The sequence below is a fragment of the Glycine max genome, chromosome 11 (genome assembly GCF_000004515.6).
Source record: "Glycine max cultivar Williams 82 chromosome 11, Glycine_max_v4.0, whole genome shotgun sequence".
NCBI lineage: Eukaryota > Viridiplantae > Streptophyta > Magnoliopsida > Fabales > Fabaceae > Glycine > Glycine max.
Window position 1 is genome coordinate 36569815 of NC_038247.2, and position 13336 is coordinate 36583150.

Genomic DNA, 13336 nt, shown 5'->3' on the forward strand with positions numbered 1-13336 from the left:
AATTTTTTAAGGGAAATTTGTATAGGCAAGAAAAAGAAGAATATTAAGTAAGATTTTGTTATACCTCATAGAATAAGAATGTATTTTGCCTAAAATTTTATTTTAACGGTATAAAATATAATGAGAATTATTATTATGAAGTAATATTATAATCATAAAAACATAAAATATCAAAACTAAAATAGTTTAAAACGGAAATAATGCTAAAATAATATTATAAGTGCAACAGTGATATTTTTTGTTGTTGTAGTAACAGTAATATTATAAAAATAAAAATATAATATTGTCAAGTTTATAAAAGTTACAAAGCAAAAATTTGGAAAAACTAACAAAGTTACTATGAAACAAAACATACTATAAAAATAAAGAAGTAAAAAAAATATTATTAAAACAAATACTATTAAAGATAATAGATAACTAACAAAAATGAAAATAAGATAATATTATTAAAATGTCCAAAATATATATATATATATATATATATATATATATATATATCATTAAAGACATTAATAAAAGCAATGAAAATAATGAAACAAACATAATATATAATATAAAAATGACAAACATAATATTGGAAGATAATGAAATTATTATGAAATTGTAAATAATATAAAAACAACGAAGAAACAAACATGATATTGAAAGACAAACCATTATTTAAAAATAAAATAATATTTTAAAATGACAATGGAAAATTGAGCATTATGAAAAAACCTTAAACAATAATATAAAAGTTAACAAAATGTAAAATAATATAATGTAAAATAAAGATAAAAAATGAAGTCTCTTGAAATATTATACTAATGACAATTATTATTTACCAAAAAAGTTATATAATTATACCAATAAATATAATACTATTATTTACATTGAATATTATTTTTCAATTTTAATAATCATAAAATAATAAAATGAAAACATTATCAATATTTTATAATGATGTTTATAACATAATTATATTAATTAATTACATAAATTCCAACAGCTTCATTTTTCTATAGATAATACATGCAATGATGATCATATATACTAATTTTTAAATAAACATTCATAAAGTTGCAATATTATTATTGGTATTCACTTATATTTCCAAAGATATATTATATATTAAAATTAAATTATTTGAAAAAACATTAACTTAATTTTAAATCACATGAAACTTTATATAAATTTTTTTAATGAAAACTTTTAATCCAAAAATTAAATTGATGAAATTCAATCTCCATAAACAATAATTAAATGGCGTACAAACCTGTGTGTTTCTTGGTTCTGCAAAGCACAATTTCCAGAGTAAGATCAATGGTTGAAATTGAGTTTGGCACGAAATAGGAACACATTGAACAACAGCAATTTTGTTTGCTTAAACCAAAATTGATTTTACACGCTTTAGAAACGAATCCTAAGTCTATAACAACACTCACACCTCAAGTATCCTTGGATGTTTTATTATGTGTATACATATTTATGATCATTATCATCTCAAAATTTTCCTGTTTACATCATTAACATACCAAGTAAATACATGTCCCAGCAAATACTAAAAGAGATAACAATTTCAAGTACTGTACAACCTATAAAGACAATACATGCTTTATAATTTGAGTGTATCTGTGTAGTATAACTATAACATATCTCCAACCAAATCCCTGGGGCAATTATGAGAAAGAGAGAATGCCAAATAACAGGCAACTTCACTTCATGCTTAACCAGATCAAACTGCTCCAACCATAGTAGTAATGTCATGTTCGGCATAATCAGCTAGAACACCCTCACAACCTTAAGATAGAAAAAAACTGAATTTATCAGGGTTAGACTAAGATTGTGGGGGTGTTCAAAGGGCCACAGAAAAGCCAATTCAGGTTGCTTAGGCACTGCAGGTAGAATTAACTGATCATAGCACCATCTTGGCCCACTTTTTCATTTGAAGGAACAGAAATGTTTGCATCAGGTCCCAAGCTTCCAACTGGTTCAATCTGTTTGTGCTGAATCTGTAACTGCTCTGAATCTTGCTCAGGGAACACCTCAGACTGCAATGAGGGCCCAATATTCTTCGTATGTTGCCATGTCAGTTCCCACAAACTATTATCTCCTGAGCCACTGCTGTGCACTAGAATGCCCCCAGCTTTCATAACAAGCAAAGTGTTCTTCAGAAGATCAGGCACAAGCTCCTGAAGCTTCTCACTTCTCCTTCCCCGAATTTTCATCTTCACACATTTTTCCATACGGCTTAGCATACCCTCCCATAGTTTGCAGAAGGCTTCCAATTGCAATAGTTCTTGGAGTAACTGGACAAAAACCTTAGACAAGAGCGTCAAGGAAATAACAAGTGTTCCTTCTATGTTCCTGCAGTCCTTCTGAGAGTGTGCTTGTGCAATTTCAAGCAGGTCATCCAGCACGGTGAAGATCACTTGATCAAAACAAGTTAACCACAACTTGCGTGGGATGTGAGTCCCAACAGCTCCTGTCAAGCACTGCTGCAAAGATAACACTGCATGATTTCTAACCTCCTCTCTCTGGTCCAGACATACTTTCCTCAGTCCCTGAACTAGCCTAAACCACATTTCCCCAATATCTTGCAACATCTTTTCCACTTCATCTTCTTTGACTGCCTTCTTAGCATTATTAGACCACTTTTCTAAACAATTAACAGAACCTGCCATAAGATCTAGTGCAACTATAGACCGATCTACCAGTCCTACACGAGACTCCGCAAACTGTCTCGCAACATCTACACATAGAACGTAATTAGCAGGGAGCAAATGAGCTCCATCAGACATAATGAATATCAGCGCATCAAATCCAGCCCCAGATGCTTCAAGGTGTCTAGCAGTGATGGAAAGCAGTGATGAAATTGTCCGCCATCCAGACTGAGATCTAATATGTGAAGCATTTTCCTTCACAAGGCGATTGACTTCCTGTGTAATCTGCTCATAGTATGCATCTGCAACCTGTGCGTCAAGCTTCAAGACAAGTAGCAGGGACCTCAAAAGTTCATCAGTAATGTTCTCTTTGTAGGGAAGTAAGCGATGGCAAATTCTAAGAAGTCCAAAAATAGCTCTTTCTACCAGTGCACAAGGCATCACAGTTGACTGAACAATATTGGATATGTGTTCATAAACATCCTTCCAAAGAAGTCCAACTCTATCCCTGTTATTGAGAGTGATTGTCACCAATAACTCCAGACAGAAAACTGAAGTGACTTCATCCTCAGATATTCTGCTCCCTTTAAGATGTTGAGCTCCAGCACTAATGAGTGCTTTTGCAAGATGCAATAGAGATTCAGCTTGTAGAAATTTGCTCTCAGTGAATACGCTGTCAATGTGACACTTATGAATTGCTTGTGTGGCTTGCTGATGAGCAACCAGTTGTTCTTCGGTCGGTATTGATCCTGCCTCTTCAGCCCCAAGATATAAGAGTTGACTAAACCTGCTAATTAATCCAAAGGGTCTCTTTGGAGTAATATATTGAAGATGAGTTGAGGATAAAGAATTTGAATTAGACCTCCCATGTCCAGTTTCTGTAGTTACATGTGATTCGTCAGCTGCATCACTGGCCAACCAAGTAGGAAGGAGGCCTAACTTGTGAAATATTAAGATGCATTCAAGAATATTCCTCCACCCTGTGCGAATGTAATCGCCATACCTATTTGCAATAGTGAAAACTGTCTCAGTTGCCATTCTTGCTTTTGTGTCATCTCCAAAGGCCAGGACAGATTCCTCAACTGATAGCGGATCCAAAATGGTAATGAACTTACAGAGGCACACAACCAGATCATCAAGTACATTTTCAAGATGATAGTAGGCTGATATCTTTGCAACAGCTAAGAATCCATCCATACATGTTTGGTATACCTCTTCATTTTCAGCATTATCAAAAACCACAGAAATGGCAGCAATTGTTGGGCCTGACAATAACAGAAACATATCATAATCCAAGTATGCTCTAGAATCAGATACAATGAATGGAGCAGTTTTCTTTGACTTGTGCATCAGAGAAATCCACCGACTTGGGGTCATTTCAGGAAATCCAAAGCCTGGTTCAGGAGTGGTACGGATTTCATTTTTGCAAATTGAATGGTAAATCTCTGACAGGAATTCTCGAGGAAGATCACTGCCATCATTTATATGCCTATTATTCCTGATAAAATCCTCTTTTGTCATCTTCTTTTTGACCTGCATGTTATGATGATCTGTATTAAGCAATATAATCGAGTATGATAACACAAGAGCAGCATCCTTGTTAGCAAGGATATGTGGTGATTGTTCATAATATCTCTCAGAGAAAGCTTCAAGCACCCTATGTATCTTCTGTGATTCTCCAGGCAGCCTAAAAGTCTCCAAAAATACACGCAGGGCTGTGTCTAAGGTCATATCTCGGAAATCAAATGTCCTAGCAAATTCATGAAGAACCTGAACGCAGAGTTCATCATGATTTCCAAGGAAATCGCCAATGAGATTCTTATCCAACCCAGCAGTGTATCTCAAAAAGCAGGCAACACTATGGGGATCAAGTTTGATAGGCAAAAGATGTGTTCCTTGGAGAAACTCGAGACCTTTCTTATCATCCCGATTGAAGTGATCAGCTCCAATCATTAATCTTCTCTTTATGTACTTTCTTCGGCGGACAAAAGGAACCCAATCATTTGGGTCACCAAAACTGTCACACTTTTCCATCCAGAATGGAGTATACTCCACAAAATTCACAGGAGATTGTTCTGAACTTAAAGATCTACTACCAATCCTTTCGGCCATTCCCTGCATTACAGCAATAAGACCATCCAAGGCAAGAACATGTATGGAAGATAATGGATTGTTCACAGGAAATGCACTTTTGGACAACAAGTTAGCAATATCTTCAAAGACATTACTGCAACTTATGTCACAGTCGAAGTTAGCATACATCTCCACCATGAATGTTTTTTGCCTGCAAAAATCAACAAGTGCTTCCATCACAACCTCCTGTTGCTGATATGAAGCCCCATATTTCCTTTGTGCAAGCCTCAAAATAACACAAGAAAAAAATGCTTCTAGCTGTAATTTCAGTTCCGTACGAAGATGGTGATACAAATTGAGAACAATGCTACACACCATTGAAAGTACAAGAGGGCTCATTGATAAACCAAATTGCATAAGATTGCGGAATAATTCATCCTGAATTAAACTCAGGAGTCTTGGGTGACAGCGAAAGGATGGCCCTCCCAACTCTATGGCTGTGTTAACCAAATTTAAAGCAAAAAGAGGAACATCTTCATCAAATGCTATTGTGTTTGATCTAGGATTCACTCCCATATGCTCAGCAACATTCAGCAAAGAACACAAGAAGTGAAATATTTCCACCATACATGGAACCCCATATGGTTCGGTCAGGAGCTGTAATTCCTGTGGATCAATCTCATTGCCACTGCTAGCAATAGCTGTGTTTTCATCAATTACAACTGCTGTCACATCAGTTGCAGTACTGGAAGCAATGCCTGTAGATAATGGTTGAGCATCGCGTGCAGAATTCAGCCTCCCATTTTCCAATTGTCCGCTTGCCAAAGCATGCTCATTATTTAGTCCATTGGTCTACAAAAACACTATATATATATTAGTACTTAATTACAAATTTATGCATGTCCTGACTATCAAAATTCAGATAGTAGAACTATTGAACTGTTACCCTTAAGAATTTATAGATTTGACCATACAATATTGGTATTTGTAAGTTGCAATAATATATAAGGAAACAACTCCATCTATACCCCTAACTAGTAACAACATATATGCAACCAACAACTATTCTCTGCTTCCTTTTCCCCCCCTCATTTTCTGGATGCGCGTGCAGGACATCAGGGACTCAATTATAGTTATATACATTAAATTTTATTAAAAATTATTTTTTGCTAATAGATGTTATTACAAGCATTTTCCTTTTTTCCTGGTAAGTTCCAGATAATCTACCAAGAAAACATTTCTAGGTCTTGTACTTAGTCTTAGTCCTTTCTTAATTTTGCTGCCCTCCATCTGAAGAGAAAGCGGGAAGAGAGGTCTAAGCACACTATTTCATTTTAAGCTGTACTTCAGACTTATAAGCCAGCAGGCCAAACACTGTATGGTGTCCAACACGCCAAGATAGGCATGATACAATTATTTTGGGAATAATAAATTAATTGAAAATGAAATTTTCACATAAATAATAAACAGTAACATGAGAAGAGCGTCAATGAGTTAAGGATATTTCCCTTTTTAACTATTTCATATTTCTAAGCTGAGAAAAACTTACAATAGCAAAACAAAAATTCTAGTGCAAATAAGAATTTTATCCCACTCAGTCCCTATATTCCATTTCAGTTTTTGTTATCCATAGCAACTAGCAAAATAATCACATGAAGAAGTGTGAAATGCAACCAAAAAGGACAAAGGAAACACAAATCTTATACCTCTTGTTTTAAGGTAGCTGTCCCATTTATGAATGCAGACTCTGTGTTGTCAATATTCTGAAGGTGAGAAAATATAGACCTAACCAGTTCATGCATTGTATACCGTGCTATATGTTGCAACAGCTCACCTTTGGTTCCTGCTTGATGAACTATACGGAAACTAATATTCACTATGGTGCAAATGTGTTGGTTACTCAGCATTACAGATGCTTTACCTTTCACACATGCTAGAAGAACTTGTAAAATCTTCATTAATACCACTTCTTCTGATCCAGGATCAGTAACTTCAAATCTGCAACTTGTGACAGCTTCAACCACCAAGTGCATGGTATCTCCAACATTGACAGTGTGTTGATCAATCACATCTAGAGTTAAGATCTTGTAAACAGATGACAAAGCAACGCCAGTAATAGGTGCACTAGTTTCATCTGATCGTATCACATCCAAAAAGGGCTGGAGATACAAGGCAGGGTTGATGGCATGCCATTGGTTTTGCCATGAGAAAACCTGCCTCCTTAATTTCTTTAAAGACTGAACAAGAAAGTGCTCTGATTGGTCATCATCCGACATGTAATGAACTCCCCATCTAACATTTCTTCGCATGACAGCCAAAACAGCACCAATTTCTGCATTGATCATGCATACTATGGTAGTCTTGTTTGGATATCCTGCATCACATTGCATGTATTCATCCTCTGTGGGATTAAGACCAGTTTGCATTTGCATCTTTAGATGTCCCATTTTGACAAAAGGATCAGCTTGACATTTATTAAAAGAATGCTGAGATGAACAAAATCCCTAACAAAAACAATGTAGAAAGAGACAATCAATACAGTGTTAAGGATTCCCCATGTTAATGACTCCAACCAAACATTAGTATTCAGTAACACAAATAATACAAATTCAAAACAGAAGCAAAGTACAAACATATGAAACACAGCCTGAGGATCCAGTAAAACTCTAGAATCTAGAGGCATTTGTCAAGGAAGGAATGCATAGTTTTTTTTTTATTGGCAAAAATATGTATTAATTATATATATATATATATATATATATATATATATATATATATATATAAAAAAAAAAATCAGTACAAGTAGTACTAATATCTGTACATCCCAGTGTACATGTTGTCTATGTAAGATTATGGTATCGAAATATGCTTGAGATATTAGAATACCATAACCCCCGTCTCTGAGCACACTGGAATACTCATTACAAAAAGTATCTATGGTCTAATCCCTCCCCATACAAGAATCCAGATTTAACATTACTGGACCAAAAGTGGAACGGCAGTTCAAAATCCTTATCTAAGCCACATCCGGCAGAAGAAAATTGCATCCTCCATCAATTTCTGTCCATTAAAATCCTCATTTGAGAATACAATTCTGTTTCTATGATTCCAAATGCACCATGTGAGGGCAGCCCACCAAATCCACCATCTGTTTTGGACAATTCCTGATGACTTACAGTATGAATGTTGTAGAAAGTGTTCCTTAGGTGATGCAGGGAACACAGTTACAACCTCTGTCCATGCAAGGCTCTCCCACCACAAATGCATAATAAATATATAAGTTGATCATATAAACAATAAATACACATGTAAACACATTTCAAAAGAGGCCTTACTTCAGAGTATTAGGGACGTATAAAATATTTTGAAAATTATCCAAGCACAGGACTACCTATTAAAGAACTCCCAAACAAAATGATTAAGACTGGATCTCAAAGCAAACTAAACAACATTTTCAAGCCTTTCATCAGACACTAAATGTTTGGCCTACAACACAGATCAGTAGCAGAGATTAACATTATATCTCAATCGGTAAATTATAACAACAGTAACCTTAGAGTCTCCACCACCAAGGCATCAAGTAAAATCCAGAAGTTGGGTAACTATGTTTTTCATAGCTTATAAAAAAAAAAAAATTGAGCTGTAAAGGTACACTTACTCATTGAATAATGTAGATTAGAGGTTAATGAATGTAGATTTTGGCTCCTCACTCAAAGTTGAATGCTTCATTTATGAGCTGGAATTTGAAAGGCATTTTCCTCTCTGAAAAAAGCAGACGGGGAACATAGAAAGTCCACATAAGAGGCGCAGGAGTTACACATTCAAATGAAAAAAAAATATAAATAAATCAAAACAAAATTAAACCAGTTAAGGAAGGAAATCAATCCAGATAGAACGAACCATAACACAACTTTAAACCCATAACATGAAATTGCTAAAACATTAGATCTACCATGAATTCTCACCCTTCTCCTCGTTGAACCCATTTAATTGACAATTCGATTGGCATAGTCAGAATGATCTAATATTCCAATCCATTGGACACAACACCCCCCCCCCCCCCCCCCATTTTGAATTAAACTAAAATTCTACAAAGGGGTCTCAAAATCTACGTTGAAAAGTTTAAATTCCCACAATGGCACCCAACAAAAAAAAATTGAGAATTAAATTGAAATGGAAGAATAATGAAAACTTACAGGGGTAGTGCGTAAAGGGCATATATGAATCAGAGCTACCGGGGATACATTGGTTGGATTGGAAATCATGGGATGTGTTGTGTTTGCCACTTCCTGTCGAGAAGATCCCCCTTGCTGCTGTTGTTGCTAGTTGGGGCATTCTCTATTTCTTTCTTTTTTTAAAATAAAAATAAAAAACCGTTATTTGAATTTGTTTGTGTACCCTTTTACTAACCACAAATTACTAGGGGTGTTAACAAGTATTTTCAAATACTCATTCTTTTTTTATAGACTTCGTTCTTCTTTCATGAAACAAAATCATGTTCCAGAAGAATGAGATATTATGGGTAATAAATTTTTTTCTTTGAATAAAGATCTCTAATTAAATTAGCATAAATTTACACCCGTTCATTTATATGTTTGGTGTTGCGTGTTCTTTTATAACATATATATTTTTTATTATTAAAAATTATAAAATCATGAGTGGGATTATAATTAAATAAGAAGACTATCATTTCATTGCATCTAACAACTAAAATATGCAACATAATGTGCTTAGAAATAATTTGGTAATGTGATTTATCATTTTCAAGAGTCAAATAAAGGAAATGACAAATATATGTTTCATACTTTGAGAAATTAGTCGTTAGCTTATCATCCCATGATAACTCGAATTCACCTTAAAAGATATATGCTTCCGTCAAAACCTGAAAAATCACATTTAATATGTTTCAATTTGTTGCAAATACAAGAGTTTGTTGGGATAAAATTCCCTGAAAACACTAATAGATAAAAAAAATAAGAAAAAAATATTTTTTTCATAAGTTAAAATTAACTAATGCATCCATTAATTTGTAGAAGTTCTTTCATATAATAAATTTTTTTAAAAGATAAATTTTAGCTTATGCATAAACTAATTTTACCTTATAAAAATTTGTTTTTTTCTTCTTAAAAGTTATTTTGGAAAAGTTTACCAAAATATGATAAAAAAATTTGTGAGAGTACTTGTTAATTGTAATACAAAAATCCTACTACAATGCTTTTATAATATTTTATATAAAAGAGAGGAGGCATAGAAAGGAAAAAGAGAAAAATGTACAATAATGTAAGTTCATTATTGGAAAAACGACATATAACGACGATTTTAAAGTACATTCAGAAACGATTTTGAACCGTCTTTGAAGACTTTCAATAATGATTTCATAAAAAATCGTTTTAGAAAAAGGTGTATCTTTTTAAGACGATTTTTCAGAGAATTGTCTTAGAATATCTTATTTTAAATATTGCAAGATGTATCTTTTTTGAACAAGCAAAACATGAGGTGCAAATATATTCACAGACACATTAAGCATATGTTCTTTGCAGTTTCTGAAGGATGCAGACATTTCATTGTATATGCATACAGGAAAATTAAAAACAAGAGGAAATAATACCTGTACAATATAGGAATGAAGATAAAAGTTGTGAGGTACAAGATTTGTTCCTAGAAGACTCATTAGCACAAATGCACTCTCCCCACTCAACCTTGTTGGTATTCCATTCATGGAAAATAGAACTTGGGGTTGATTGATAAAGCAGTCCAAGTATAAAAGAAAGCAATACAAAACCTGCAACAAATTGTCCTGGGATGTTTGCCTTCTTAATGTCCTTTACAAAAGCAATTTGATAAGCATAGTGTTGTTCAACAGAGAAGTATATGAAAAACAACACCAGTAGCAGCTAAAAAGACAAAAGTGGACAAGTCTCACCCAAAAATAAGATTTAATCCTTGTGTCATGCCTAAGATATTGCAAAATAGGTAAAATCATAGCTTCAGGTCAAAACAATGTGAAAATCTTTGAAGAGCCAACTAAATCTTCGAAGGTTAATCAAGCGTACTACTATGTTAAGGTCTAGCATTATCACTAAAAGTTTTGTTTGAACTCCAAGGAGCATGCATGTCCATGTATCATACTTATCACTACAACTCTTTGGAAAAAGAAAGTAATGTTAGTCTATAAGAAAAACACGCAAATTAAGAAAGACCAATATCAATAGGTAGTAGCAACAGATTTTCAAGGTCTAATTGCTTTACCACACAATCGCACTAGCATCCATTAGAATTTTCTCCCTTAAAGTAACATGTGGTTGTGAAGGATTATCTCCATATGTTAAATGAAATCCAACTCTGGAAAGAAGATTTATGAAAATATCTTCCTTGTCTCCACTATCCCTTCACTGTCTTCGGAGTCTATGAGCTCATCAGGATTAGTAGTCAATGCATCCTAATCATCTTCTGATACTAAAACTTGTATATTAAAGACAAAATTAGAAGAGGCACGTGCAACCATACAATAAAAGCAATCAAAATTTAATACAACTAGTAGGCAATACAAAATCCCCTGACATCACAACATGTGAGAAGCTAATGGGTAAAACATATAATCATTTTATTTTGTTTGATAGAAGACATAGTCATAATTATATCACATGGCTTAGGTATGGGATAGAAATTTGCTTACAAGTTTTATTGTACATTAAGAAGTTCAAGGGATGCAAAATTATGAACTGAATCATTAATTAACTTTTGTAACTCGTGACATATCAGCTTGTTCCATGCATATTATCAACTAATAACGAGCAAAAGTTCTAAGGAAGAGGCCATATTTCTTAACAGGCTTGTTCCAATCTTACCATATAGAATGAGTCAGATGATGAAAAACCAAATATTATATGTTAAATTAGTGACATGTGTGTGCCAAGGTTAAACCAATAGGTGTGCATATACATGATTAAAGGTAGCCTTGTATCTAAAGTCAAGAACAAGTCATCCTATAGATGGTAAAAGGAAAATATAAAAAAATGGGGCAAGAGAGAGGAATATTTGACATCTATCAAGTAATAGTTGTACATACAAGATAAAACAGAGACAAGCAATCCCATAAGGACTTACCTCTAAATCTAAAAACTTAAACCAAGGGCAACAATCCAATATTTCACATACAAAAACAATAGTGTCACGTACAAGAAATCCTGCATCTGCTTCTAACATATCAGACACCTTCATGAATTGCAAAACTAAATTATTCCATGTCTTTTTGCAGATAGAAGATTCTTTCCACATTGTCTTGGTTGGCTTCTTTTGATTCACAACTGCCATCCTGTATCTAACCCGAAAATTTTTGTTTGGGTCATTACCAACAGCCTGGTCACTCTCTAAATAAATAAATATGGTGTCAAACGACTCGTATACACCTAGGTCATGGAAACATAAGCTTTCAATCTCATGCATAAAGAAGTAAAAGTTCATAACTACTACTGCCAATGAATAAAATGTAGGAGATAAACTTTGTGTGGTAGAACACCTACCAGTCTGAAGTTCACATCCACCAGCCTGAAAGAATTTACTAAAGGTTTTTTGAGTCTCCATTATTTCCTTAAAAGAAAGGAAATTCTCCACTTTCCATGTAAATGAACTTCTTTTATTAACCGAGGAACCACTGTTGCTTAACTCAAAATCGTTCTCAGTAATATCCTACATTATTGATGTCTCTTTCAATATAAGAACTTCAGCAGACAATATGACAGTGTCATGGACAAGAAAACCTAAATCTTGATCGAAGAGACTGGTAAGTGTCACAAATTCACACCAACCCCAATCCTTCGCAGCTTTAGAGTACCGATTTTGAGATTCCTTGAAATCAAATTTATCTTCCATCCTTTGGTTCACAACTGACAAATGATGACTTACAAAACAACTCCAATCACTGGAAGTATTTCTTGAATCTATAACTTCAAGAAACATTGAAAGGTTGCATGGTGGTTGAGATTGCCCTAATAGCACCAAAATCACATAAAAATTCATCAAACTCCATTTTTTTATCACAACCTAAACAAATTCTCAGTGTATCAAAATAATCTGAGTGTAAGAGATAGACTACTATGTTTGCGCATCAAGACCCAAGATCTAGATTGTCATTTATACTCATGGTGGTATCATCAGTAGATATACAACTACAAGCATAACATATCAAATTCAATGAAATTTTCAAAAATAGAAATGCTTCTAAAACAAAGCAAGCATGCTCCTTCAACCATCAATATAGGCAATAACCGCACCAAACTATATACAAAAAGATCACATCTAATAGAGCTATAATAATTCACAAACAACACAACAAATATCTAGCTAACTATAAGCCTAAGCAAATGGTGCACAAGAAACGATAAAAGATTTGCCAGGCAAGAACATTACACACCTCTAGGGTAAACAATAAGTCGATAAAAAATTTGCCAGGCAAGAACATTTGCCAATCTGAAATCTCCTACTCTTGATGCACAGACTCGTAATTTTCCTATTAGCGAAAAGGAAAAATAGGGGAAACAAAGAGAGAGACCTATCTGCAATAAAGAAAATAGCAGAAGAATCACATCCTTCAATGACCAAAACATCGTCGTCGTAGAAGA

General features: G+C 33.9%; 1 protein-coding gene across 1 annotated transcript; it reads right to left on the reverse strand.

Annotated features, from left to right (window-relative positions):
* Positions 1-1432: 1432 nt before the first annotated feature.
* LOC100789674 (ARF guanine-nucleotide exchange factor GNOM) lies at positions 1433-9170 on the reverse strand. Its single transcript, XM_003537418.5, has 4 exons — positions 8912-9170; positions 8374-8477; positions 6422-7219; positions 1433-5567 (listed from the first exon to the last, which is right to left on the reverse strand). The coding sequence occupies exons 3-4, from the start codon at positions 7160-7162 to the stop codon at positions 1887-1889; spliced, it is 4422 nt and encodes a 1473-aa protein (XP_003537466.1). The 5' UTR covers positions 7163-7219; positions 8374-8477; positions 8912-9170; the 3' UTR covers positions 1433-1886.
* Positions 9171-13336: the final 4166 nt, after the last annotated feature.

Bases quoted from the DNA above. Each gene is read 5' to 3' on its own strand.
- LOC100789674 (XM_003537418.5), bottom strand. From the start codon at position 7,162: ATGGGACATCTAAAGATGCAAATGCAAACTGGTCTTAATCCCACAGAG. The intron at 5,568-6,421 runs GTATAAGATTTG...GTGTTTTTGTAG, and splicing joins CAGCTACCTTAAAACAAGAG to ACCAATGGACTAAATAATGA.